At 46.4% G+C, this 26,600-nt stretch overlaps 2 protein-coding genes across 2 annotated transcripts in view; both read right to left on the reverse strand.

Annotated features, from left to right (window-relative positions):
• Positions 1-8,899: 8,899 nt before the first annotated feature.
• Positions 8,900-9,448, reverse strand: LOC135395203 (uncharacterized). The gene has a single exon (XM_064626443.1). It carries the CDS (start codon positions 9,446-9,448, stop codon positions 8,900-8,902), a length of 549 nt encoding a protein of 182 aa, XP_064482513.1.
• Positions 9,449-10,827: 1,379 nt separating this feature from the next.
• The window catches only part of LOC135395204 (uncharacterized), a 291,788-nt gene continuing 276,015 nt past the window's right edge, over positions 10,828-26,600 (reverse strand). The window contains exon 7 of the mRNA XM_064626444.1: positions 10,828-10,849. Coding sequence (XP_064482514.1) covers positions 10,828-10,849 — 22 coding nt within the window. The remainder of the gene's footprint in view (positions 10,850-26,600) is intronic.

Consider the following 26,600-nt stretch of genomic DNA (forward strand, 5'->3'; position numbering starts at 1 on the left):
TACGATGTCGTACGAAAGTATGTTTACTTTCTTCGCGAGTGCTCGAGGAGAACGGTCCGATTACGAGAGTCGTCTGGCCGCGAGAGAAACCTCTTGCTAGACATAAATTTGATCTGTGCACATTCCGCGTAATGTTGTATAAGCACAGCAGCAGGAAGATATAGCTTTCATCCCGAAGACAAGACCTAACGAGACAAGGGCTAACGTAACAAAACGTTGGCTGTACTTCAGCTCGTGACAAGTGGCGTAGGAGTACGTAACCACCATCAAAGACAAGCTTGACCTCCTCCAATGGAACATTGATCTGTACCTGTTATTCATTTTGTTTCATATGCATAGCTACCCGCATGTTAGCTATCATGTGCCTTACGTCAGCGTGTACTAAGGTCGCATCATGTGTCACAAGCGAAATTAGCGGGGAGCTATGCGTAGTTGGTGGCACGATTTACACACGGTGTTTACAACGTTTCAGGTTCGTAATAACTTCCGGAATGACGATTACCCGAACTCCTAATTTCAAGGCATTCGTAATCCGGAAATTATTCGTTTTATTTAATATGTCTGGTTGGTGAAATCTACACGGTGTTTCTCTTCACTCTTTAGAGACTGCTTATAAAAGACCTATGGGAGCAGCCTAAATACTGTTGTAGATAGCCATTTGTGTTTTCCTAAGTGATCTGAGTAGCCGGCTCTCGTAATGAGTGCCATTTCTCCACTTTTTTTTCCTTTCTTATCAACTCAAGTCAACTATTTTTACAGGTGGACATTCTCTCGAAGTGTGTACGTAACAACTGCATAACCAATTTACTAAAATTAATGAACACTTTAATTAGAGACTTTCAGATAAAAGTAAGACCGCAAAATCGGGTACAACGCTCGTTGAAAGCGTTTCTACGACGGGTGTTCAAGTCAAACCGGGACTTTCTGTCTCCTGAGTGTACAAATGGCTCGCGATACTTTTTCGTCATTTTCACACGCGACAGGCCTCCGCGTTCTCCACGTGGTGGTCCAAAGTTTGTGCAAAACAGAAGACACGTGCTGGACAAGACGGCCGACAACGAGGTGATCGCGCACATCGAACAGCGAATTGTCGTGAAGTTTCTCGTGAATGAAGGCGTAAAGTCATCTGAAATTCACAGAAGACTTCAGGCTCAGTATGGCCACGATACACTTAGCTGAAGCAAAGCGTTTGAGTGGTACAAACGGTTCCGAGACGGTCGTACATTAGGGCTGGACGATCCCGGCCGGGACGGCTGAGAGCCCAGTGTCAGAGTTCCTGAGAACATTCAACTTGTGGAGCGCCTGATCCTCAAGAACCGACGGATAAAATGTCTCGAACTGGTTCGAAAGACGGACCTTTCTGTGGGAACGTTGAACACTATCATTCATGAACACCTCCAGTTTCGGAAAGCCGGGCCTCATCACCAAAGGAGTCCTCCTCCTATAGGACAATGCATGCCCGCATACCGCACATCTCACGACAGGCACCTCACAGGAACTTGGCTGGGAGTTGCTGCCACATCCCCCTTACAGTCCAGACCTCGGCCCCAGCCATTTCGATCTCTGCGGTCCACAGAAGGCGTTCCTTGAGGGCTGCCACTTCAGCTGTGACGACGAGGTCAAGAATACGGTCCGATCATGGCTGCTACGCGCCGGTAAGGATTTCTACGTTGCTGGCATCCAAGCCCTCGTGAAACGCTGGGACAAGTGCATTAGTGCAGCTGGACAGTACGTTGAAAAATAAAACTAATTTCTCGCCTCTAAGTTCATTTTAGTTTTGCGAAAAATGAAAAGTCTTGGTTTGACTTGAACGCCCCTCGTACTTTTAAAAAATTCCTAAACGAGCAAATGCGTTGAAATATCGATCGACGAATTTTTGCCACGCAAATGAGCCAAAAACGAAACTGCGCGCATCAGAAGCGGGGGGAGGACTGCGCTCATTCCACGCCAGACGGCAGTGTGCTTTGTAGCAGAGCCGTTTATAGAGAGCGTTTGGCCATTAGGAGGAGCCTAACTTAAAGCGCGTCATGCAACGTCACGGCTGAACGACCTCCCTCGCCGTGCTTCATTGTTATCCAGTCGTCAACCGGTCGCCGACGCCATATTGATGCTGATCGTTGTTTACAATCCAAGGAGAGAAGGCACGTCAGTACTTCTTGCTTCAACAGCCTTTCCTCCTTGAACTCTTTCAGTTCGGCAACAAAACCCCTCTTATCACTGGCGCCAGTGGGTCATAAGCCGGTTATTCCTGTAGATTACATTCAACGCGACCACGAAGCTGTCGACCAGCTGGCGGACAGCATCAATATGGCGGGGACTAGATGGCTGATAAGCGGATTCCGCTCGGATTCAGGCTTTTTGGGCGGCGCATCGACGACTCTGACGTCAAAATAAGCTCCTCCCATGAGGCTGCAAAAGATCAAAGAATATGCCAAACTCTCCCTATAAATGGCTCTGCTTTGGAGCGTTGGAGATGATTTTGGGGGGGGGGGGGGGGTAATGGCAGGATCGGCTAGCTCTTGTTGGCCGCACAGAGGTGGGCGTCATCTCGACTATAGCTAAAACAAAAACAAAGACGGATGGAGGGTGGGGAGATATGTTTAACGCGAAGTAAAAGAAAAAAGAGAAGGGAAAGGTTAGCCACGGTGTAGGCTTGCTATTCCCAAAAAGCTATCAAGCATACAAAAGAGGATACAAGCAACTAAGACACAGAAAATTATGAAAAAATACCGAGTAAACAGCTCCTCCTCTAATCGTTGCGCATATAGGACATATGAGAGCATGCCCAGGAGTTTAGGTTCCCGAAGGAATCGTGTCAGTGTAGACGTGACTTCAGCGTGCTGAGTAGGGCCAAGTAGCACCGCGAGGGGGGGGGGGGGGGGAAGCTCTCGGTAGCCTAGATGAGCAAGGCGGCGCCGGAGACTGGACCGATGATCCGGTGAGGATGAAGGGTGGCGATGCGTAGAGGGTGCGGGAGTTCGTCGGGGAGAGCAAATTGTCGGGGTACAGATAAACCGATGACGACGAAGGTCATGCGCTCCTGAGGCGCGCCGTTTTGGTTTAGACTCCTTTCCATAACAATATTCAGCGATCGATATTTCAACGCACATGCTCTTTTCAATGCTATTTACAAAAATATAATGATTTCAACGAGGATGGTCCCCCTTCTGCCATTACACCTTTGCCGGAAATCCCGTAATGAAATAGATAATTAATGAATTTAAGGTAATTACTGATCTCGAAGTTGAGAAGAGGATGGGCGCCTAGCCGTATAACGGATCTGCAAAAACGGCATCTATGACTCATAGCGCTTTATAAAAAATCTGTACATAGTGAACAAAAAAAGCTATAAGGGCACCACATTACACATATTACGAATTTTAACGGTTTTCATTTATTGCATTGTCTCCATGCCACGTAGTATATTGTCGCTAGGGCTTTCTTGTATCACTGGAAATAGAAATCGAAGAAGAAGAAAAATGTTTGTTTGTAAAAAAAGGCACATTAAATATAGTTACAATACATCTAGAGGGAGAGGAAGCTGGATATGAAACATGACAAGGTACCTCGTTTCGTCCCATTAATTACAGGTGGCGTATAAAAAAAAGGAAGGAAAAGATGGAAGAAGACATGCTGGTTCATGAAGCCGTTGCTCTTAATTGATCGATATTTCTCCTTTCCATCATCATCATCAACCACAGCACTACCATTGCATTAACCTCTCTCTCAAATGAGCAACGCAACTGGTAACTCTCAAGTTCGGGAGAAAGTTCTCTTTTAGGAACGACCACAACAAAGTAGCTTAGAAAGTGAAAGTTTAGCAGCGAATCACCATAATGCTAGGTGCGTCGCAGTCTTTTTGCCTTCCACGCAATCAGTGCGCGATGAGCGGCAAGATGAAAGGGCGGCAAGATGACCAATGAACTTGCACGTGGGAAGTTTCGCGTCTGGACGTATAACGAACAACCATCTCCAACTCTTCAATGCTTATGTTGCAGCGAAAAGGCCTAGCCGCGGTCGTTAAAGTCTGAGAGGTGCCGTTAGTAATTTAGGTTCTAGACGAGTAATAGTTACAGCCCTAGCCGAAGAAACTCCTCGAAAACTTGCCAGGAAGTTATCAACTCTCACATAAGGAAGCACGAATATTTCAAGGGGGGTGTTTCCATAATGAGAGATATACAAGTCCGTGTCGTCTTCTCCTACTGCACTGTTCTACATCCAGGGGAGGGGGATATATAAAAAGGGCCCACGCATGGAGATCTATGCAAAAAACGTAAAAAGTTAGTTCCTGCTACTCGACGTTCATGGCTTTCTTAGCTGTAGCAAATGTATACCAGGTTCGACCTAAAAGCAGGGGCGCCCAGTTGGGGACAAACACCCAACTTCACCGCACCAGCACTGACATGAGATGAGACGGCTAAAGTCGAGGGGCGATCCTGTATCGGACTTGTATCCTCTTTATTTTGCTTTCGTAACTAAGTTTTATTCACAGCTGAGCAAGCGTTTCTTTTCACGCATTACATATTACAGAATAGATGTGATACTGGCTGCGGGATCCTGGACAGGCGCGCTTGCGGTGCATTTTGTGCTCTGATATGCAGCTAGGATTACATTAAACACTGGCAAACTAGGCACACACACAAAATCTGCGCACTGTTCGCTCAGTGAACAGCCAGCAAAGTAGCTTCTGCGCTCGATGTCTACTATATCTTGGAAGATGGCAGATTACTCAATATCACTGCCAGTGGTATACAGGATAAGTTACCGCTGTGTTTTGCAATGCAAGAAGTACCGGGATAAACGCGATAATACAATTCGATCTATTGTAAGATATTAAAAAAGAGCATATTATTTTTAAATACATTCTATGAGAATGATAATTGAAATCGAAGAGGATCGCGAAAACGACAATTAAATACAAAAAATAACGAGGAAAATTTACTTTGAGTTTTGTCGGTGTCTAGCTTTCTCTGCCTCCTTTTCTGTTTCTTTCTCCTACGTCTCGCATCTTATGAAGTATAGCGGGGGGGAAAAAATCGCGACTACGTGAACTCGTAGCGAAATTACATTTTGCGCTAGCTGTTTAAAATGCATAAGGGTCGCTACTTCGCTACTGAAAAGCACGTAGCGAATAGAGTGCTGGCTCCAATGGAACGTGTTTGTCCTTCTGTATATAATTGATGATTGATCCGCAACAACGTTACAGTGGTGGCGCTACAAGTAGCGCCGCTAGGTCCAACAATGCATGCGTCCTAGCAGTTCATCTAGCCAAATGCTAAAACATACGGGACCCACTACGGGCTCGTTGCGCTCTCTTCCAGACGCTGGACAGCTGGTCATCTGTCCAGGACGCATTAAAGAAGCAATGAAGTGACATTTAACATGGCTCGAAACCCTGCCCCATCTTGAAGCTGGAAATGTTTATATTTTCGCTTTGCGGTGTATTGTCACTGCGCCATCGAATTTCCAAAAACAATCCCAGAAAGCAGCCGCGGACGGCAAACACGATCCTCGCGTGGCGTAGAAACGGCTTGGTGCCTTTTTTCTTCGTTTTTCCTTCTCAGCTCACGCGCCGCTTATTATAGACGACCTGAGCACCTACGTCATCGATTACGTAACGCCACCGCGCAAGGCATGCTGCGGTGGGCACTATCAGCTTTATCAGCCTATATCAGGCGACGAATTTTTTCCGCTTCGTGCTCACCACAGCAAAATATAACATCGAACCGGTCTTTTCGTGATGTCAAGTGTTTGTAAACACAGGGTCGTCTATAGACCACCCTCTGTTTACAAACACGACACGTCACGATAAGACTGGTTCGAGGTTATGTTTTGCTGTGGTGGGCCAGAAGCGGGAAAAACGCGTTTCGTGATAGGCCGAAAAGGCTGATAAGATTGATAGGTGCCCACCGGAATGCTTTGCACGGTGGCGAAACGTAATCGATGACGTAGGGGTGCAGGTCGTCACAGGTCACGTGCCGGAGCCCACGCTACGTCCCGACGTCTTCTTGTTAACCGATGCGCTCTTTGCACGAGAAGAGCAACTTTTTAAAGGTGTGCGGAACAGTCTTACGCGTGCTCTGTAGGTCACCTGCGCTCATCGTTCTTTCGCGGGAGATCATTTTATCCGTTGCAGAATACGCAGCAGCGGAAAAGAAAGCAAAAAAAAATATTTGGGGGGGGGGGGGTCACTTCAGTGCTCCTTTATAGGAATTATGGAGATATGAACGAAACAGGGAGGGAATCGATTCAAGGCGGACCATCACACTGTTAAAGCGTTTTCACTGACGAAGCTTTATTTACGATCAGAGGCCCTCGTCTGAGCTCATTAAAATGTCGTTAGGTGAGGAAGACATTCTAACGATTAGCGTTCACGCGTGTGTGCACTCATGCGTTGAGTGCATTGCCATTCATTGTGTACACTGGTACAGAGGTGTACGGCGTATCAATTGGTAGCGTGTCAGCCTAGTGATGCCAAGGTAGCGGGTTCGATCCCGGCCGAGGCCGCCAGCAACTTGGCGGCAGGGTACAAGCTGCGCAGGTAGGCCACCTTCCGCGATGGACGTTAAATACGGTGTGCCGTGGGCTGGGATCTCGGTGCACGCTGAAGAATCCTCAGGTGGACAACGTTAATCCACGGACCGGCCACTGCAGCGTCGCTCATGATCATAGTTGTCTCGCGGCGTAAAGTCACGAACCGATTTATCATATTAATGTAAAGAATATTAAGATATAATGTGCGTAACTCTTACGCATACGGGTCTTACGAACGAATTGCGTCTCTAAAACCCGGTTCGACATTTTCAATTACAAAATGTAAGTCAATTTAATTAACCTTTAATGAGCCTCAATTAATTTCAATTACCCTTTAATTACCGAAGGTAACATTGAATTTCATTTAATTCCCCTTAATTACGGTTACTTGCTTTAATTACTCTCAATTTTTCTTTAATTGACGGCAATTCCCTTTAATTACCCGTGGTAAACTGCAGTTATCTTCAGTAATCTTATAGCTTTAATCTCATTTAATTGTCTTGATAACATATATCTCACATTCATTACCTTTAAACTCAGCTTTCTTGCTTTGATTACCTTCCATTAATCTTGGCACTTACTTTTAATTACCTTCAGCTACTTCAATTACATATAATTTCCCAACCAGCTTCCGTGGCATAGTGGTTGGGAAATGGCCGCTTTCCACGCTGAGGCCTGGAGGTGACGTGGGTTCGAATCGCCGCACCGGCTGTGCTGTCTGGGGTTTTCCCCGGGTTTTCCGGCAGACTTTCCAGACGAATGTCGCCACAGTTCCCCTTGAAGTCGGCCCAGGACGTATCCTAACCCCTCTGTCCCCCCACTCCCTCCTACTGTCCTCTCTCCATCTGTTCACATCTGTACGCCGCTTATGGCCGCAGCTGCTTCGCGGAGCCAACACGGAATCTAAAAAAAGAAAATCGGTTAAAATTGGTAACCAAGCAGAGTTAGTTTAGAGAAAGCATTACGTAAAACATCTATCGCTTTCTCTAAAGTAAACCTACTTAACTTAGCGTATCCTGTAGACTTCAAAATAAAGACCAGAAAGGGGCGTCCCTTTCAAACTGAGCGAAAATGCTTCACCGTTGAGTTTTAATATATACCTGGTGTCCCGCCGAAAAGGGGCCAGGGGCGAAAGAAAAAACGGAGTGCTCTACACAAATGGAACTGTCGCGTGTTGAGTGAGGCCAGGAGACAAAAGGCGTCAAGTCGGACCAAACTATTTTATTGACCGTTCGGGCCGGTCGCTCGAGTAGAAGAAGAAGTAACTAGCTCGCGTCTCGTGAGCGCGAGATGGCAGGGCACAAACAGGGTCATGTGGCCAAAGGCGATGTTGGTGCAGCTATTGCTGCTACATCATCCTCCCTCCCCTGGAGAAAGATGATGCTGAAGCTGCAGGCTGGATAGTGCGGTGCAGATCCCACGATACGTGCTTGCTTGAAGCTGGGCGCAGTGGGAAAGATCGAGATATGGCTGAGGGGGCGGTACGATCGTCATGCTGTGTGTCAGACTTGTTCGAATCTGAAGAAACTTCCAGCTGGGTGAAATGCCTGGCTTCAAACTGGCGGCCGCGATCTGTGGTAAGGGTAGCAGGCACACCAAAACGGGCTATCCAGCCGTGCAAAAAGGCTTCGGCAACGGTCTCGGCGGTGGAATCGGCGATGGGAATTGCTTCTGGCCACCTCGTAAATCTGTCAACGCATGTTAACAGGTATGAATGACCATGCGACGGGGGAAGCGGGCCCACGAGATCGATGTGCACGTGCGAAAATCGGGCGTCAGGGAGCGGGAATGCTGCTAAAGGTGCCTTGTTGTGCCGGTTGACTTTCACACGTTGGCAGACGAGGCAAGCGCGGGTCCATGCCCGAACGTCGGCGTTCATCGATGGCCATATAAAGCGGGTGGTGAGCAGCTTCTGCGTGGCGCGGATACCAGGGTGGGCTAGGGCATGCACGCTATCAAAGACAAGGCGACGGAAAACCTGCGGAATGAACGGTCTGGGTCTGCCCGCGAAACCGGGTTTCTGCATCCCAGAGCAAGCGTTTTTTCATGTTCACCATGAGACCGAAATGGCTCAGAAAATCTGCTCCCAGAATAGGGTACTGCAAGTCAGCCACAAGGAAAATCCATGCGAAGGAGCGGCGGAGGCCCAAGTCGAGAGTGAAGGAATGCTCTCCGTACGTCGCAATCGGCGTGGAATTAACAGCTTGCAGGGTGCGGGACGTTGGCTTGCGTGGTGAACGAAAAAGAGAGGACGGAAGCACACTGACGTCAGCGCCGGTGTCAACAAGAAACTTTAGTCCGGAATTGTTGTCAAGAACAAAGAAGAGGCGGGATGGACGAGTGCCAGAGTCACCAGCCGCCATATCTAGTGACTGGCTCGGGAGTTTCCCTGGAAGGTGCATGGTGGTGTACAGTTGCGAGCCTTGGTGCGGAAACGGCGATGATACCAGCAAATTCCAGCTGGAGATGGGGAACGTCGATGCGCGAAGCGGGATCGGCGTGAAGACGGAGAAGGACTGCAGTGGCGGAGGGCTGCAACCTCCAGCTGCAGGTTGGAGATCTGTTCCACGAGCTGAGAAAGGTCCACTGCTTGCGGCGAGCTGGAACCAGTAGCCGTAGGCGGAGAAGGGGGGTGCGAGGCCACAGCTGCGATCTGCGGTGGTGCCATTTCCATGATCTTGTCGGCAAGGTTGGCCAGGTCGTTCAGGCTCATGGTGCCAGCAGCGGCTAAAACCATGCAGACATTGGCCGGCAACCGCTGGAGGAAGAGTTGGCGGAGCAGGGAATCGTCGATTACGGCGCTGTCGGGACGGTCGCCGAGCAGTTGGCGCATACGCCGTAAGAGCTGAGAAGGCGCGCGATCTCCGAGTTCTTCTTGGGTCAGCAGGCGCTGGAATCGCTTTTGCTCCGACATAGACGTCCTGCGAATTAATTCAGTCTTGAGCACGTCATATGGTGATTGTGTCGGTGGGGAGGCAACCAAGTCGCGCACCTCGGAAGCATCAGTAGGGGAAAGTGCGGCAACGACGTGGTAGAACTTCGTCAGAACCAACTGTACGTGTGTGGCAGTTGTGTGGTCTATCCAAAAATATATCTTTCATCGTCCCTTGTCAATTAATTAGCGGTAATTAATTTTCTAACTTTTTAATTATCGGTTATAGCTTTCAGACGTCAATGAGGAAGTTGTAGTATACGTCGAAAGAGACGCAACTGAAGTGGTTCGAGGTTTGGAAAAATTGGTTTCAGAAGCCGCGCGCACTACAGAGCGCTCCCCATAATTCGGTGCCCGCGCGCGACGATTGCAATGCACTCTGGTAGGTGTGCCGTGAAACAGGTGAAATATCTTCCTCTTGTGTGACGTGGCGCAAGGATGGTCTCCAAGCGCTAACCTCAAGGTCAAAGTACGCCGGAAGGCGCTGAAATTGTCGCGCGCGGGTGCCGGATTGTGGGCAGCGATCTGCTGTCTGCCCGGCATCTGAAACCAACTTTTAAATCCGGGAAAAAAACAAAACCACAAGCCATAGCGACCTCGAACCACTTCAGTTGTGTCTTTTTCGACATGTACTACAACTTCCTCATTGACATCTGAGAGCTAACACCGATAACTAAAAGTTAGAAAATTAATTACCGCTAATTAATTGACAAGGGGTGATGCAAAAAATATTTTTGGAAAGACCACACAACTCCCAAGCACGTACAGTTGGTTTTATTTGTGTAGAGCACTCCGCTTTTTCTTTAACCCCTGGCCCTTTTTCGGTGGGACACCCTGTATATATATATATATATATATATATATATATATATATATATATAAGACATGATATTGAATACATCACCTGACGCCCGTCCGCCTGCTTCACCGTTGTCCTTTATGTTAAAGACTTGCTATGTTAAAGTAGCCTAAGTTTGCACTTTCAGAACAAAGCTTACTTCATCAAGCCAGCGTTATTTTTGCTTGCCTAACGAATACCGCCTATACCTCCTATACCGCAGTTTTGAATACCGAAGCCAATAACTCTGTATTCAATCGGATTTCCCGATATAATACGGAATTCTAGAGTCGAATTTCAAATCGAATCGGTGTTTCTTCCAAACAGAATGTGTTCAAGAAGTTCCGAAGTTACAGACGTAAGGCCGAAAGTGGCACAAGAGTGGGCATATAACAAAGGGAGTGCTACTTTATATTCAGATCCGCATGAACATATAGCCGTTTATATCCGCATACGTGCTGCACGTACGTATACTCGGTCCGATTACACAGCTATTCGCTTCGTATTCCATTTGATTTTGTAACTATTCGCCTTTTCCTTTCTTTTTTTCTTTTTTGCTGAGAATAGCATTCCGCCGTAGCTCAGGCTAACCTTTCCCTCCTTTTCTTTAGAAATAAGCATATATTCCCCTCCCCCTCTTCGTATGCGCTACTGTTTGATAATAATAATAATTGGGTGTTTACGTCGCGAGACAACTGAGATCATGAGCGACGCCACAGCGGTCGGTCTGTGGATTGCTTTTGCCCACCTGAGGGTTCTTTAACGTGCAATGAAAGCTCATCACACGGCACCCCGTATTTAACATCCCTCGCGGAAGATGGCGTGTCTAAGCAACTTGTACCCTGCCACCAAGTTGTTGGCGTCCTCGGCCGGGTTCGAACCCGCGATCTCGGGATCAGAAGGCGAACACGCTACCGACTGAGCCACCGAGGCCGGTGCTACTGTTTGACATGAGACAAGTTACACCCCCCTGGGAAAAAGAAGAGCGAACGTTACGCTACATAAGAGTGATTTTGACTGGCAGTGACAGATTGATGCAGACTTGTATGTAACGCATTACTCGCGTTACTAGTAATCAATTACTTTTTCGAGTAATAGATTTTTCTGCGTAAGCAATTTTTGAAGTAATCCGGTTACAATTTTGGGTAGTCGATTACCGAGCAATTGATTACTTTTCGACTAAGCTTTATTCATAGACAAAACCAACCTACGGGCTCCATCACAGCCATTCCTATCTCCTTTGCATTCCTCTATACCATAAGTGGGGGACATTGTTATATGGTTCCGCACATGCATTTTGAGTGCATGTGGACACCTTAATCTCTTCCTACCGCAACCGCAACGTACAGTAAGTCAAGCTTCTCATAGTGAGTCACCTGGAATTTCCAAGTTAGAATGTAGCCAGGCTCAACGCTTCTATTTTGAAGACCTCAAGGGTCAACGCCTTAGAAGGAGATGCACAGAGAGGTTTTTCAGAACTCTCTGTTCATGGTTGCGATTGTCCTTCCTCTGTCCGTACCCGGCAGTTCAGAGAGGGCTCTACCACATATCATTTCGTACGTCTCATTCACCCCCTGCAGGACTTTACTATAACCTGCCGTTGCAATAGAGCTGAAAAATCACTCCTCTACCGTCTTCGAATGAACGTTGCACGGACACCCTCACTCCTGTATAAAATGCGCCAGACGAACTCCCCCAATTGCGCAACTTGTTGTGTGAAAGCCGACATCGAGCACTGCCTCCTATCCTGCAACCGGTACCTCTCACAAAGACTCATCCTCCAACGCCACTTGCGACCACTCGGCTACCCTAACGACACTTTGGCCACCCCGCTCGGCCCGGTCCTGCACAACAGTTACGCCAACAGTTACGGGCAGTTACGACTACCCTCTTGAGCTTTCTCCGTGCCACCGGCCTTTCGACCAGCCTCTAAGGCCCTTTTGTGTGTGTGTGTGCGTGTTTCTTTTCTTTTTTTCGTTTCCTTTTTATGGAAGGAATAGCAAGTCGGCCTATGCCTGACTAACCTTTCCTCGCTTTTTTTTTCTTTTCACTAAACATATCTCCCTCCCCCCCCCCCTCCTTTTCGACACTGCCATGTCAACTATAGCACTCCGAATTTATCGAGATGGCTTCAGTCTTTCAGAAATGTTTATAGGGATGGAAAGAAAAGACGAAAACAATGTGGTGTTGTTTAAATGCATAATTTGTTTACATAAACAAGAGCTCCTATCCTGTTCAAAGGCGACGAACTCCAATCTCGCAAAGCGGGTCAAGGTATGTCTAACTTCACGAATTTTAATTAGCCATGTGACTTATTAGCATACAAAGTAACTGTCAATGTAACGCGTTACTTTTTAGCCGTTACTTTCTTACACTTTTGGGCCGAGTAATTTGTAACGGTAAAAAATTATTTTTACCACCAGAGTAATAGTAACGGTAATCAATTACATTTTCGAGTGACGTGTACAAGTATGGGGGGAATATGTTTATTAAGAAAAAAAACAAAGGAAAGGAAAGGTCAGTCAGACGGAGGTCGGCTCGCTATTCCAAAAAAAAATGGTAAATGGGGGAAGAAAAAGAGGAGAAGAAAAAGTAGAAGAGAAGAAAATAAAATGAAAGGACAAAGAAGAAAAGAAAGGAAAAGGAAAAAAGAAAAGTAAAGGGGAAGATAAAGAAGAGAAGAGAAGGAAGAGACACAGAAGAAAAGAAAAGGAAAAGACAAAGAGGAAAAGAAAAGGAAAAGACAAAGAGGAAAAGAAAGGGAAAAGGAAGGAGTGTGCTACAGCGCTACCATTCAGACAGTTTACGCAAACGTGCGCGATATTATTCAATAAAATTTACATAACGACGATGGACGCGAATACATAATTATTGTAATAATGGCCCTCTGTACCTGCACCATTCTCTATTCACGTCTTGTCAGTGAGAAGATATTCGTCAGTAATCGATACTACCAACAAAAGTTTTTTTTTAAAATAAATTTATCTTCAAAGAAATGTAAGCTGGCGCCTGTCCTGCGTTATTGCATTATCTCCGCCGGTATCACTACTACAATCAATGAATGTAAAACAATAAAGGAAGTCTTGTTTTCCGAAGTGATCTGGAGTAGCCGGCTCTCGTAATGAGTGCCTATTTCTCCATTTTTTTTCTTTTCTTATCAACGAAACTCAACTCAAAACAATAAAGCTCTCTGCTTAATATGCGCAAGCTCTTATATAGGAGACTACATTTCTTTAGGTGTAAGTTCCCGTTTGCGCCTTAAGAAATGTAGTCATCTACACGAAAGCTGGGCGTATTAAACAGAAAGCTGCATTGATTTATATTCATCATCGTTGCACCGTTGACGACGCTATTTCATTATTGACGTCTCCCTGTCGATATTACTACCGGTAAAAATCAACCTGTCCACACTGACTCAACTGAACTCAGAAAGCCAAAAGGGGCCATAATAAACCGGATTTGGCAATAAAGAACGACAAGCAGTTAAGTGACACTGGTAGCACTAAAACTGTCGCGATGAAGACATATCCCTTCAAACAATGGAGATAAAATCTGACGTCTCTTTTTAACAGGTAGGTCACAAACTGCGTTGTTTTTCGCTGGAGCCCTACGTGCTCGTATAACGTTTGAGGGTCACGGTGATGTCGATGTTTATGGCACAAATAAAGTAGAGCCTTTTTACGGACACAGCGAAGAGCGTAAACCAGGACATCAACGTACTGCTGTTGTCAGTAAAACTTGTCGACGAATTCCCACTCGGATTGATATCGTGATTCTATGGACTTCTCTCTCAAAATGCGAAATCCACGTCCTGTACTACAGCCTGGGAGAAATGAGGGTCGATCAAATGAAAAATGCGAACCTTCACAATTTATGCGTACAGTTCACTGAAGTAAACGTAATGTCTATGATACATCCTACTGCGCTTGAAATGGATTCCAGTCGTTATGCAATCGAAAGCGAGGCGTGGGAACAGCATGCTCCTTCCATTCGTATGTATTCGTGGATGTGAAGCTAGACTTTGATGGGGCGTGGATGACGCCACACTATGGCACTTAACGCTATGAATAGGTTGATTGGCTTCTCATGTTCCGCGCCAACTTCCACATGAAGAGAATGAGCCTTTATGCTTAGCTCTGCTTTGTAAGGGTTGATCCAACCCTCACTCTCAGGACATACCCGAAATACCACTCCTCAGGATGTTGCCTTAATTCATCGGAAGCCACTCAACGTGCCGTTACCACTTGCGACAAGCTGACCCTTCACCACCGCGACTTGGAAAATAGGCCACGCGCTTCTCCACTGTCCACAGCTTGACGCTCTCTCTCTCGCTCTCTCTCACTACGTCAGAATTACTTGGTTCATGGTCGAATCCAGCCCACCAAAGCTCTGCCCTAAAAGACACTACTAACCTTTTTTGGACAACGTGAGACTTCACTGGGTGCTCCCTGGTGAGGCCCATCATTATATTAACGCGTAAGCATTATGAGTGCCAAAGTGGAAAAAGCTGTATGTATTTGTGTGTGTGAGAGAGATGGTGAGGCCTTCCGAGGCCGAAGTATAAGGGGAGATGTAAAGGGGAGATATGAGGATGATTGTAAGTAAAAGTAAATTATATTTTTTCTTTTTTTTAAGTTCCATGTTAGCACCGCAAAGCAACTGTAGCTATGAGCGGCGTAGATATGTGGACAGATGGAGAGAGGACAGCAGGAAGGAGTGGAGGACATGGGGGTTAGTACGTGACCTGGGCCGACTTCAAGGGGAACTGTGCCGACTGGGGGATTTGAACCCGCGTCACCTCCCAGTCTCGGCGTGGAAAGCGGCCATTTCCCAACCACTATGCCACGGGAGCTGGTAGGTAAATGATATGAAATTGAAGCAGTTGGAGGCAATTAAAAGTAAGATGTAAGAGTAATCACATGTAATTAAAGCAAGAAACTTGAGTTTAAAGGTAATGAATGTAAGATATATGTTATCAAGAGAAAGATTAAATGAAATTAAAGATCAAAGATTACTGAAGGTAACCACGCGTTACCAGGGGTAATCAAAGGTAATTAAGTCAATTAAAAAATTGAGAGTAATTAAAGCAAGCAAACGTAATTAAAAGGAAATTAAAATGAAATTCAAGATTACCTTCGATAATTACAGGGTAATTGAAAGTAATTGAGGCTAATTAAAGATTAATTAAATTTTGTAATTGAAAGTGTCGAACCGGCAGTCAAGTATAAACGGGAAGTGGACAACTGGAAGTCAGGTTAGACCGGAAGTGAACAACCGGAAGCTTGGTTTAAACGTGAAATGGGTACCCGGAAGTCCAGTATCGACCGGAAAAGGTGCTTAATGGAACGCATTTCTCTTGCATTTATCGCAAAATCGCCACTATTTTTTTTTTCCACCAAACTACCGCACGCAATGGGGTAGAGTATCACGTGCCGGGTTGAAGTACCCCAATTATCACCATGCCAATAAAGTTGTTGTTATTGTTATCCAAAAATGCAACCATCTGGTCCTTTTGTCGCCCACACTATATAAGCCTTCTTCGGAGACCACAAAAGACACGGCTGTTGTGAGAGCATACCAACACGCAAGTGGATTTTTCCGCTCTCGATCCAAATGCGTTGTGAACTTTCGAAAGCCGCATTTCAATAAGCCCTTCTCATGGCTCGCTTCATCCTCAGAGCTGTTATGCTCTGCAGTTCTTGACTTATACTTGATCAGTGCTCTTGGGCAAATTGGAAAGGCGTGGGATCAGTGGAGCATGTCTGTCGTGTTTCAGTTCATGCTTATCCACACGACAACAGTATGTTTCAATTAATGCTGATTGTTCGCGCTGACTGCCGTTGCGCCGGTGCGACGTTTTGTCTTCACGCTAGACGGAACGCGACAGTTTATGCTTCTATAACATCATTCAGAGCTCATAGTCAACTCGATTCATAGTCGACTCGACGGCACCAAAAGTGCCTCCATTGACGTTGCCATCGCCCCTTGTCACTGTCTCCGTACCCTGCCTCAAGAACAACAGAAAGAGCTATCCTGATCTTCTCCTTAGGCAACTTACCCTTGACTTCATCGAGGCTCAATATTGCAACGGTACAGCTGTATACACGGATGGATCGTCGACCAGGGACACTTCATCTTCAACCTTTGCCATTTCGTCAGAGTCCGTTACACGTGGATGTCGTAAACATGTAAACATGTTGTGTGTGTGGTAAGGTGGGGAAAGATGAGACAGAAATTTGCAATTGACCGTGAAATTTCAATTTTTTGTGTTTTTGAAAAAAAAAAAGAAAAAGTAAAACTAGCCATAGAGACATTCTCAGGGGTATACACCTTCTGACCTGCAAATGCAGACGGGACGTAGCCGGTCTAAAATAAACACAGAACAAGAAATTAAAAAATGAAGATTGTCTTATCTTGCCCCAACCCTTGGGGCAAGATGTTACACGCCGTGGTAATGAACTATACAAATTAGTTTGTGCAATCCAAGCAGACAAAGTAAAGCCCGTGGGCCCCTACACAGCCCCCCGGAGCCCACCGCTCACGTGATGTGCAATAAAACCACACAGAACCCGGTGCTCTGTTGCTCCACCGTCCTTTGCAAACAAGGCACCGCCAGTCTGATATGTCGCTGGTCGCTCGCTTTTGCGTGCACTTCTCCTTTGCTGGAAATATCCTAGGAAACAGGAAAATATGCTAGAAAATCCTAGGCAATATGCAAAAAAGAAATCTCCGAGGAACAAGCATGAAACCACCTAATAGTTGACTTATCCGTTTCTAAAGTACATTAACTTTAAATTGCATTAAATTTAAATTACATTAAATTGTCGTGTCTTGACCCGCGCACATCATCGGATCCATTAATTTTTGCTGTTCAACACCGGGTAACCAAGAGTGTCCATAATTTGCATATATCTAAATGAATGAATAAAGAAAGAGGATGTTAACTTCCATTAACAGAATAAGCCTTTGAAACGTTATGCACAGATGACAAGAAAAAGGACTACAGAAAATCGTGCCTTTTTGGCGGGTCCTTACATTCCAGGAAGAAGTGAGCGGTTTTTATTCTTTTCAACGCATATACCAATCCGGATAATTCTCACGTGCAATGGAGCGGACATGTAGAGCCACCCATGAGTAAAGTTTCAAGCTCATGGAGCAACGGGTCTCCGAGGCAGACGGCGACGAGCAAGAAATGTCGCGTCTTGCCCCTTGTCTCATCTTACCGCACCTTACCCTATAATGACGGAATAAACATAAACATAAAACTTAAGTAATATCTGCATCAGATGAGACGACAACAAGATGGTTAGGACGAGCAAGGTAGTGATGAGGAAGACTGCTAACTCTCAACTGGTGGTTTATTGATAGGAACAGCTTTTATAGATTATATTTCACGTGATGTACACCGAAATAACACAAGGGAGCGAAAAGGCAGCATGCCTCTCTCGCAGATAACGAAGGCGGCTATCTTGCTGACCCGATTCCTCCTGTTGTAGCGTGATGTGTTCTTCCCGTTTGCCAATCATTGCGTAGATACTCAGTTTCGTCTTGTATACGAACGCAATCGAAGGTGAGCTGACGGAATTCATTAGATGACCTGTCTAATAATTAAAGTATATTGTCCCAAAACTTTTCAGTGATGCCTGTAGAATGTGTCACACTCTGCCAATTAGTGGGAGGTGCTTACTTTAGCCTACTGTTTTACTCAGTCATCGTACGCATCACTGGGTGTCTTTGCTGCGCATCCATTCCTGCAATGGTTCTCCTTACATCAAACACGGTCCACCTTGCTGACGTGCAGCAGAGCAGCGCGAAAATCCAGGCGGCGACATCGATTTTTCTCCCCTTATTTTGGCGTTGTGGAAATGCTTGGGATCTTCCTTCGACCATTTGGCAGTCCGCAGATGGCTCGGGGTCTATGAGCAGGGCAAAGTAAATAGGGGGCTGTTGTTCTTGAAAAGAGAGTTGAGGAACTGGTGCACATGTTACGTCGTCGCCGTGGGATCAGCCATAGAACAGAATATTGTTTTGTTTTGTCTTATGTGCGGCAGCATTTATGAGCTAACCCTCCAACTTTTCTGGAGGCAGAGCATGTCGCAGCCTAACACCTGCACCCATTGGCTGCTGCTTGGATATCACGTGTTCAAGAGCGGCGCCAAAACCACCGAGGGAGCTCCCGTGACCAGCTCCCATGGCCTACTGGCTACAATGATGGCATTCTACGCCAAGACTGGGAAGTGACTCTGGTTCGAATCCGGGCGCCTGCTGTGCTGTTTAGGTGTGTTTTCGCTGGGTTTTCCTCGGACGCATCAAAACAAATGTCGGCACAGTTCCCTGTGCAGTCACCCCACCGGCATCACCCCCCCCCTCCAAAATAGTAGATTAACCATTAGTTTTTACCACTCTCCCGTCCCCAGTTACGCGCTTCGACAAAGAAACAGCATCCACACACACACGCACAAAGTAAGGGACGGATCCGCCCCTGCTTGTGATGCGTTTTTCCATGCGAAGAGAGGAGAGAACCGAAGCGCCGGTGCCGCTATCCCCTCGAGAAACGACGTAAATGACGACAATGACCTTGAGAAATGACGACAAGGTAGTATACGCCCTAGCCGCTGCAGACTAAGGTGGTGACATATATGCGCCGTACAGAGGATGGACGATGTTTGGAGAGGTGCGGTCAGTCAGCTAGGGGTTGGCGGTACGGTGCACACAGGGAAGGGGAAGAGGCGAGGGGGAAACAGAGGTGAAATATTGGGGTACGGGGGGGGGGAGGGATGTGCTGTCCCTCCCTCTTGCTCCGGGAATAGGGTAGTCGAGGAGAACTACCCGCCACAGAAAACACACGAACATCCATCAGTTGCCTTCACTGGGATGCTCTCTGTTCCAAGGTAACCGCCAACATGATTGGCAAAGTTACCCCACCTATGCGTCGTGGAAGTGGACTACAGGGATGACCCCACCCTCATCGTGCTGGTATACATTACATCGGGATCTTCTAAAGGCAAGATCAAGAGTTCCTTCTAGCCAAACTATTCAATTACTCTGCAAAGATCACCTTCTAGAAAACTTGAAGGAACACAAGATGCCCATGATTGTCATGTGAGACTCCACTGCGGACATAACTAAGCCCCAGAACTAGTTCACGCACTTCATTATGGAAGTAAGTCGTGCCTAGTTAATATGGACACTTTCGTCCCCGACCTAAATCGTCCATAAAGCGAATCGTCCATATTATCGAATACCAAGGAAATAACAAAAACAATGATGAAGATTTATTGAAGAAATTACCGAATTAGTGCCTCCCCCCCCCCTTGAAGGTATGCTACGTTGCACGTTAACAAAACGTCGGCAACACGTAGAGCCTGCTGCTCATTGTCCTCAAAGAATTGAAGAGCCGTCTGTCCCGCTTGAGCCATAGCAGACGTGACCGTTGGCTCGGCGCTGCTGAAGTCGTCGACGCCAGAGCCTGACAACTTGCCGTGACAACAGTACCGACATTGTTCTTGTAAGCTGCCGAGCGACTGCACTATGTTTAACTAAAGGCACAACTTCTTGCACGACAGTCAATCGCCCATGGACGTGTTCGGAACAGTCACGGCGTCATACAGATTCTCCAGGCTCTTCATGTCTACAAATAACCCCCTTTCCTCTTATGGTTCTTGTGGACGGTTGCGAAGGAAAGGACAAGGAAGTTCTCCGGTAGAATGTGGAGATAGGCTTGCCCTCCATACCGATATCGTTCATAATAACGAGACAAAAATACATAGACTACATATGGCTTGTACCTTGCTGGACCGTCCATTGTTGGGAAAGCGAGTTTCCATATTAATGAGACGAAAAATACATTGAAAAAGTTTGGTCCTCACAAAAATCGCCCATAGTTGTCCATATTGACGGGGTCCATATTAACGACCCACAACTGTATAAGATTTTTCATCGATCCAGTGACGAAAAATTTCCGCAACCCGTACGGGCACAACTGTTATAGATTCTGTCCTCGCCAGGGGCATAGACGACGTAGTGGTTGCCAAGTACATCAGCTACTTGACTCTCCACAGGCCTCTGCTGTCCATCGTTTGAGAAGCTCATAAATGCTTTTGCATTTCGATTGCAATCTGCACAGCGATTTCTGCCGTAATTTTTGCGAGAGAGATCGTGAGCTCCTTTATGTTCGAAGGGTAGTGAAGAGGGTGCTGAGTAAGGTACCGTGGGAAAACACGGAGGGTTGCGCCGTCCCGTAGGACGTCGACCGGCGGTCCGCGTGCCTCAGAGTATGTCTCGTTGGTCGAAGGAACTCCCAAGCAGGCGCGGAGGCTCCTGGCTTGACTAAAGAGGAGATCTGAGGCCATGCAAGATCGAAAGGCTACACCGGATAGAACCCAGCACGAGGGATTGGTCGACACGGCGGAGGTCGGAGAAGGACGGGCCCCATCGCGACCAGCAATGCAACGATGCTGTTGATGGTCGACTACCACGCCCCGATACTTGCAGTGCGGGACGAATGGCAGGGTGATAGCCTTCAATGAACACCATGGCCACAGTCCTTGCGAAACGGAGAGGCCGCGGTCGGCGAGGTAAGCGACGATGACATCTAACATCCACATTCTGCGATACACATGACAGAAAATTTGTGACGCCATGCAAACTGGCGGAAGTCCGATATCTTCGACCGTAGCCTTCTGGAATTCCACTCGAAGATGGACGTGGTTTCGTAGCGCACTGAGTTCGAGGGCTGCATGCCATTATTTATGGCCGCAGAGAAGGCCGCTTTCTCTTTGAACAGCGACGACACCACGGGGTTTGAAGAACTCCAATAGCTGGTCCTCGCTGTAACGGCAGGGAACACCCGATATTCTGCCCGTAGTACGCGTATACGAAGCCGGAATATGGGGCTCGACAGGAATATTCGCAAGCGATTTCAGGCTGAGCAGTCTGCGCGCCGAATGCTCGGAGGGGGCATGAAGGATGCGAGGTGCCCTGCTTAGTGATACAATGATGGAGCACTCTCTCCTGGGCCGCTGTTAGGATGTCATGGGCGATAAGATCAGGGTGGACATTCCAGAAAGAATACGAGTCGCTCCTTCACTTGAAGACTACCGGGATGCCCCCTGGGCGATTCTTTTTGTGAGTGACCACTTGAAACGGCGTGTCACCCAGCTTGTCGCCGACGAGCATGCCTTCCGTGCGCAGGGCGCTGTCAGGGCCCTGCAGGTCAGGAGCGCCGTCGAGGCCGAGCATAAGCTCCGTTGTTGATGACCGTGGCCCGTTATCGCCCCCGAGAGCGCGGTTCCGGCTCCGGGCGCTGAGCGACTGAGCAGACCTCCGAGAGCCGCCGCTTAAGAGCGCGAGGTTTAAGCGTTGTCAATACACTGGGAGGCTAAGAATTTTTGACGCCATAGAGGAGCAGCTGTCTGGGCGACACCGTCTGCATTTATGAAAAAAAAAAGAAAAAAAAGAGAAACCCTCTTCAGAGGAGGGGCATAAGAACACTCCTAACTGGAGCAAGACTTTACTGGCTCTACTATTTTTACCTAATTGTAGCCTCAAGAACAGTGGACAAGATTTATTCTGATGTTGATGGCTAAAGACTGTATTAAAGCTACCTGCTGTTATGGTGTAAAAAAATGCTGAGATATTTTGTTTTTACTCTTTTTACAACGCACGTTCTGCTGTTGCAATCTCATCATCTGCCATTCTGAGTGGTCTAATTTTCGTGGTCCGACGGTACTACGTCGTTCACTCAAATCTTAACACACGCTGTTTACTGTCTGCCTACTGCTATTTACTGTCTCGCTAGAGATGACATTTCTAAGCTCAAACTCAGTCAGTCTATCAAGGCTTGCAAGCGATGTGTCATGTAGAGGTTACTCTACGCTCCAATGGGATGACTCTAATTGAACTCGTCACCAGCTAAGTGCCGTCTAGCCAAATAGAGAGAACCTATACAGTGCAGGCCGAACTTTACGTACGAGTCTGCACCGCGGAGTAACTGTAGCTGTGAGCGAATCTCCTTCGCAAGTTGCTGCTATTGAATTATGCACATTATTATGCACATTAGACTGCGGCGCGTCACGCTCGGGCTTCACGTGGAATCAGACATGCTGCATGTCCTAGCATGTTATCATTAATTCAAACGAAACTCTCTGCATGCTCGTCCCCTGGTTGGGCGACATTTCAGGATCGTATCTAGCTTTCGGTTAAAAAGGGCAGACATGCTGTCATAGAAGGAAGCTGATTTACGTCAGACACGTGCATTATTTCCAACGACGAAAGCAGCCTGTACTCAGTCCTCGTGAACAATGCTTTTTGCTTGTGTTTTCTTACTGTCTCTCTCTTTCTCTAGACAACGGGGTGATTTTAGTCGTCCGTTTCAGAGAATAGCGAAAGAGGAGAGCCAGGTACGTGATGGCAGGATGGCGGGTCTCGAGTGCTTTCTTCCATTTCAAGTAGCTTAAAATAGGTGTGCAACCATGTACTATTTTTGCGTTTCTGTAAAATTGAACCGCGATGTCGCGTTGCTAACCTTGCTTTGAAACCCAGAAGTTGCTTGTGAGTATACGTTCTTCTCTCGACATCTCGTAGTATGTGATCTGTGGTCTTACGCATACGACGAAAAAGACAACAAAAACGAAAGCTTCTTGTCAACGTGCTCGCCAGAACTTCAGGCGTCTGTCATTTTCTTCTGCGTAATTCGTCCCGCGTCCCGGTGCGACTTTCACGGGGACATTGGGTAGAGCCGCCCGACAGGCCTAACTAAGGTCAACTCGAGTGATCATCTTGGGAATCGGTGGGAAAACCGGTCAAGTTTACCCAACGAGTTTGTGTCGCAGACCTGTCACCGTCAGTCACAACTTCGTTTTTTCGTTTCCACCCTCCTAATGTTCCGAAACAGGCTTTGTTCAGACTATGTAGAACCGAGCAAGAAACAAAATTTACACCAAAATATTGCAATAATTCAATATCAACCGCTATTTAATTAAACGAAGCGGCGAGAGAACTCTCGCCCACGTAAACGGCGTGTTAGAATGCGCTATCTAACGGTGAACAGGTTGGTGACACAGGTTGATGAACAGGTTGATAACAGCGAAATACCTCCTTCTCCTTTTTTTTTTTTTTTTTGCCAGAAGCACAAATGTGTGCGAGACGCCTCCCTTGCGTTAATTTTTACACTTTACGGATATTATAAGTGTATAATCTGTCGCGTGAATATTAAGTATTTGCATCTACCACAAAGCTGTGCGAACAATAATTGTTGTAAGATATTTGGAAACGCATTGGTCAATCAAGAAGGAGGAATGCATGGGGCTTCTGTACACAATCCGTCGACTGCTGACATACGACCTCGGAAGTATTTTCTGAAAGCTTGCCTAAAATAGGCTGCCATTAAGTCTGACAAAAAGGGAGAGGGCGCAGACTAACTGGTGCATGACGATTAAAAGTTTTTTTTTTTTTTTTATGATCAGGTGATCTCAGTGATCAGGTGATACAGAATGGAAGTAATTATATTTTTATCCTATCTCACTTCGAAATATTAGGATAAACATAGTAGCTGATAATTCAGCGCGGTGCTATTCGTGGCCGTCTCTGTGTCTTATACATTGAAGCAGCTATATCTGGGGATTAACAAATGGACACCGCCTGCTCACCGTGGATCAGTGTCCTAAGCCCAAACTCAGGGGACATAAGTGTCCCTCGATGTGATGTTCGCGATAATTAATAGCTGCATTGCGACACGACGTTTCTGCTGACGAACACTGATTCCCTGTATGCGTCAAAGACACTTTCCTTCTTTTGCGTCTAAGCTGATTACTACGGAAAGAATAACGCTAGCCTTTCACCAATGCGGCTCCCTCATGAAACGACGTAAGCACTTTCAAGTAAGGCCGTTAACTAATTCGATTCTTGTTCCTATACGTTAGCCAATTCAATATCTACCCTCCCAATGTAAAGCTTTCGCACGCATTCAAACTTGAGCTTTTTTTCTGTTTTTGTTTCGCGAAAAGAAGTGTCACGCAAATACAAGCGGAGAACATATAGAGCACGCAGAAAGAGGGTAGACACTTTCAGGTTGACAGGCGTGTTCGCGATATTCATAAAAGGATCTTAGATGAGTCTTAGGTTTTTAATACATTCTGTTATAGCATTTGTGTTTAGAAGCTTGACTGTCATTCCTCTATTGCTTTGTTTCGAGAGGAAGCGTTAGTTAATTTATGATTCAGGTCGTCGTGCCAGGTGACTCTTTCAATGAGGTACCACGCGGTACGAAAGCAGCAAGTAACTCTTGGTAAGAAGCTCCTTCACGTCATTTTCGCTTTCGTCCTCAAACAAACTGGGTTACTAAAGTACATTTTGCAGTGACGCTTCAAATGTTTGCAGTAGCTGGGCTGAAACTATACAGGGGGTCGAAACTATCTATCATTTATCTAGCTACGCGGAAGCAGGAAGCAACCAGAAATTCATTATGTACCTTTGCGAGAAATATAATGGGATTAAAGCTTGTTTGTTTGTTTGTAAGGAAAACAAATAGGAGAAATTGATCAAATTAACACTTGAACAATCGATTAAAGCTTCTATTTGGAAATACCTTGTATCTTCTTGGTCCTGCTACCTGTGTATGGCACCCGTACAATATAGTGAAATACGGCACATATAAGGAAAAGGTGCAACGGTTCAGATCAATATAAAAGCAATTGAAAGGAGAGAACGGACCCAGCAGAAAGTCCAATAAGCGTGGGAGGATCATTGAACAAATAAGGTGTGACGTGAGAGCAGTTGGGATAATGAGTGCCTGCAAAGGTATTGTCCTCGTCGGCTGAATGTGACAGCATCTTCTGGTATCATTGCAGTGGTTCTGATTTATTCCGAGGTATTGAAGCTGTATAATCAATAAATTGTTGAACACAATGAAATTTGCACTAACTGGCTGAACCCTCGAAAGATGAACAGCTTCCTCTATTCAAAAGGAAGAATGAACGAATACATTGGATGGAGGTTGGCCTAGTTTCGTTTTTCATATACGACGGGCTTTGCCACTACAAACGTCCTTCCGAGAGGAAGTACGCTTTCTAGGCGCAGCAGTCAATTTTTCAAACGTTGCTATTGCGAAATATGTTGATCCGGCAAATGCTATTTTGACGGGCTGCACTGCATGAAATTACATTGCGTTTAAATCCAGTTTCATCATGCAATGGTGAGAGGCTTCGTTGTAACGTTGATCGTAACGTGTAAGCTGAAAATGCGAAGCCCGTTTCATTCCTTTTGAGTTCAGCCAACGCTTTCGATACGCTGTTTTTAGTCCGTGCAACTCCAACTCCAGATATGCTGGGAAAGGTTATTCGGGGATTACGAAACACGATTTAAGAACAAACAAACGCGAAGGGAGGCAAAGGTAATATTGACACAAGAAAAGCCCCACAGAAGGCTTTGTTTTCAGCGATGTCGTTCGAAAACACCTCGACAAATTTGCCTTTCATCGTTCTGAGAAAAGTTTGGGTTTATGCTTGTAAATAGCGGGCACGGAACTTTTGTTTACTAGTAGCCAGTTGTTGGGTAAAGGGATTGAGTTTGAGTAAAGAGAGTTTGAGGCTCTTGCCTCCGTACAACTCTTTTCCTCTCCCCCATCACTCCCTCGCACTCATCACTCTCTCCCAGCTTTTCTTCTACCCTTTCTCCTTATGATTTCTATGGAGATTTCAGAGCCGGATATCTCCGCCGAAATCGGAAGTGTCGGCAGCCGAAAAAACTTGGAGGCAGCCAACGACAGGTTAGCCTGAAGAGGAACCATAGCAACAATGATGTGGTAAATTGGTTGACTGCTGCCACTTTTGCAACTTCTGCACCCATGAATACACAGATTATTTCATTGAGCTGGAAGGCTTCGGCCGAACTTCGGCTTCCAGTTCTGTAGGGTGTGGTAATGCGCCGAAAAAAGTTCGTTCCCGATTTCGGTTCGGGCAGAATTCGGTTAGTTTTTCGTGACAGTTCAGCCTTTATACCTCTGCGCCAGTGAGTCTTCACACACACACACATAATACTTTTTGCACTTTGACGCTCCTAATGCTAGCGCGTTAATAATAACACAGGCATCGGATTACGAGTTACGTGGCTCACCAATCATTTCCACTTGAGGACGCAAGTTTCCTGCGTCAGATGAGTAACTTAATCCAGTTATCCTGGAATTAACTGCTCGAGGAAGCACGTCCCTTCTGAATTGTAAAATCTACTTGTTGGCCACAGCGACTGCGAAACAGCTGTCCATGTGGTTACCAGAGCAATGTTTCCCAAACTTCTTGT

The sequence above is a fragment of the Ornithodoros turicata genome, chromosome 5 (genome assembly GCF_037126465.1).
Source record: "Ornithodoros turicata isolate Travis chromosome 5, ASM3712646v1, whole genome shotgun sequence".
Taxonomy (NCBI): domain Eukaryota; kingdom Metazoa; phylum Arthropoda; class Arachnida; order Ixodida; family Argasidae; genus Ornithodoros; species Ornithodoros turicata.

Excerpts from the sequence above, each read along its gene's own strand:
- LOC135395203 (XM_064626443.1), bottom strand. The coding sequence starts at position 9,448 with ATGTCGGAGCAAAAGCGATTCCAGCGCCTGCTGACCCAAGAAGAACTC.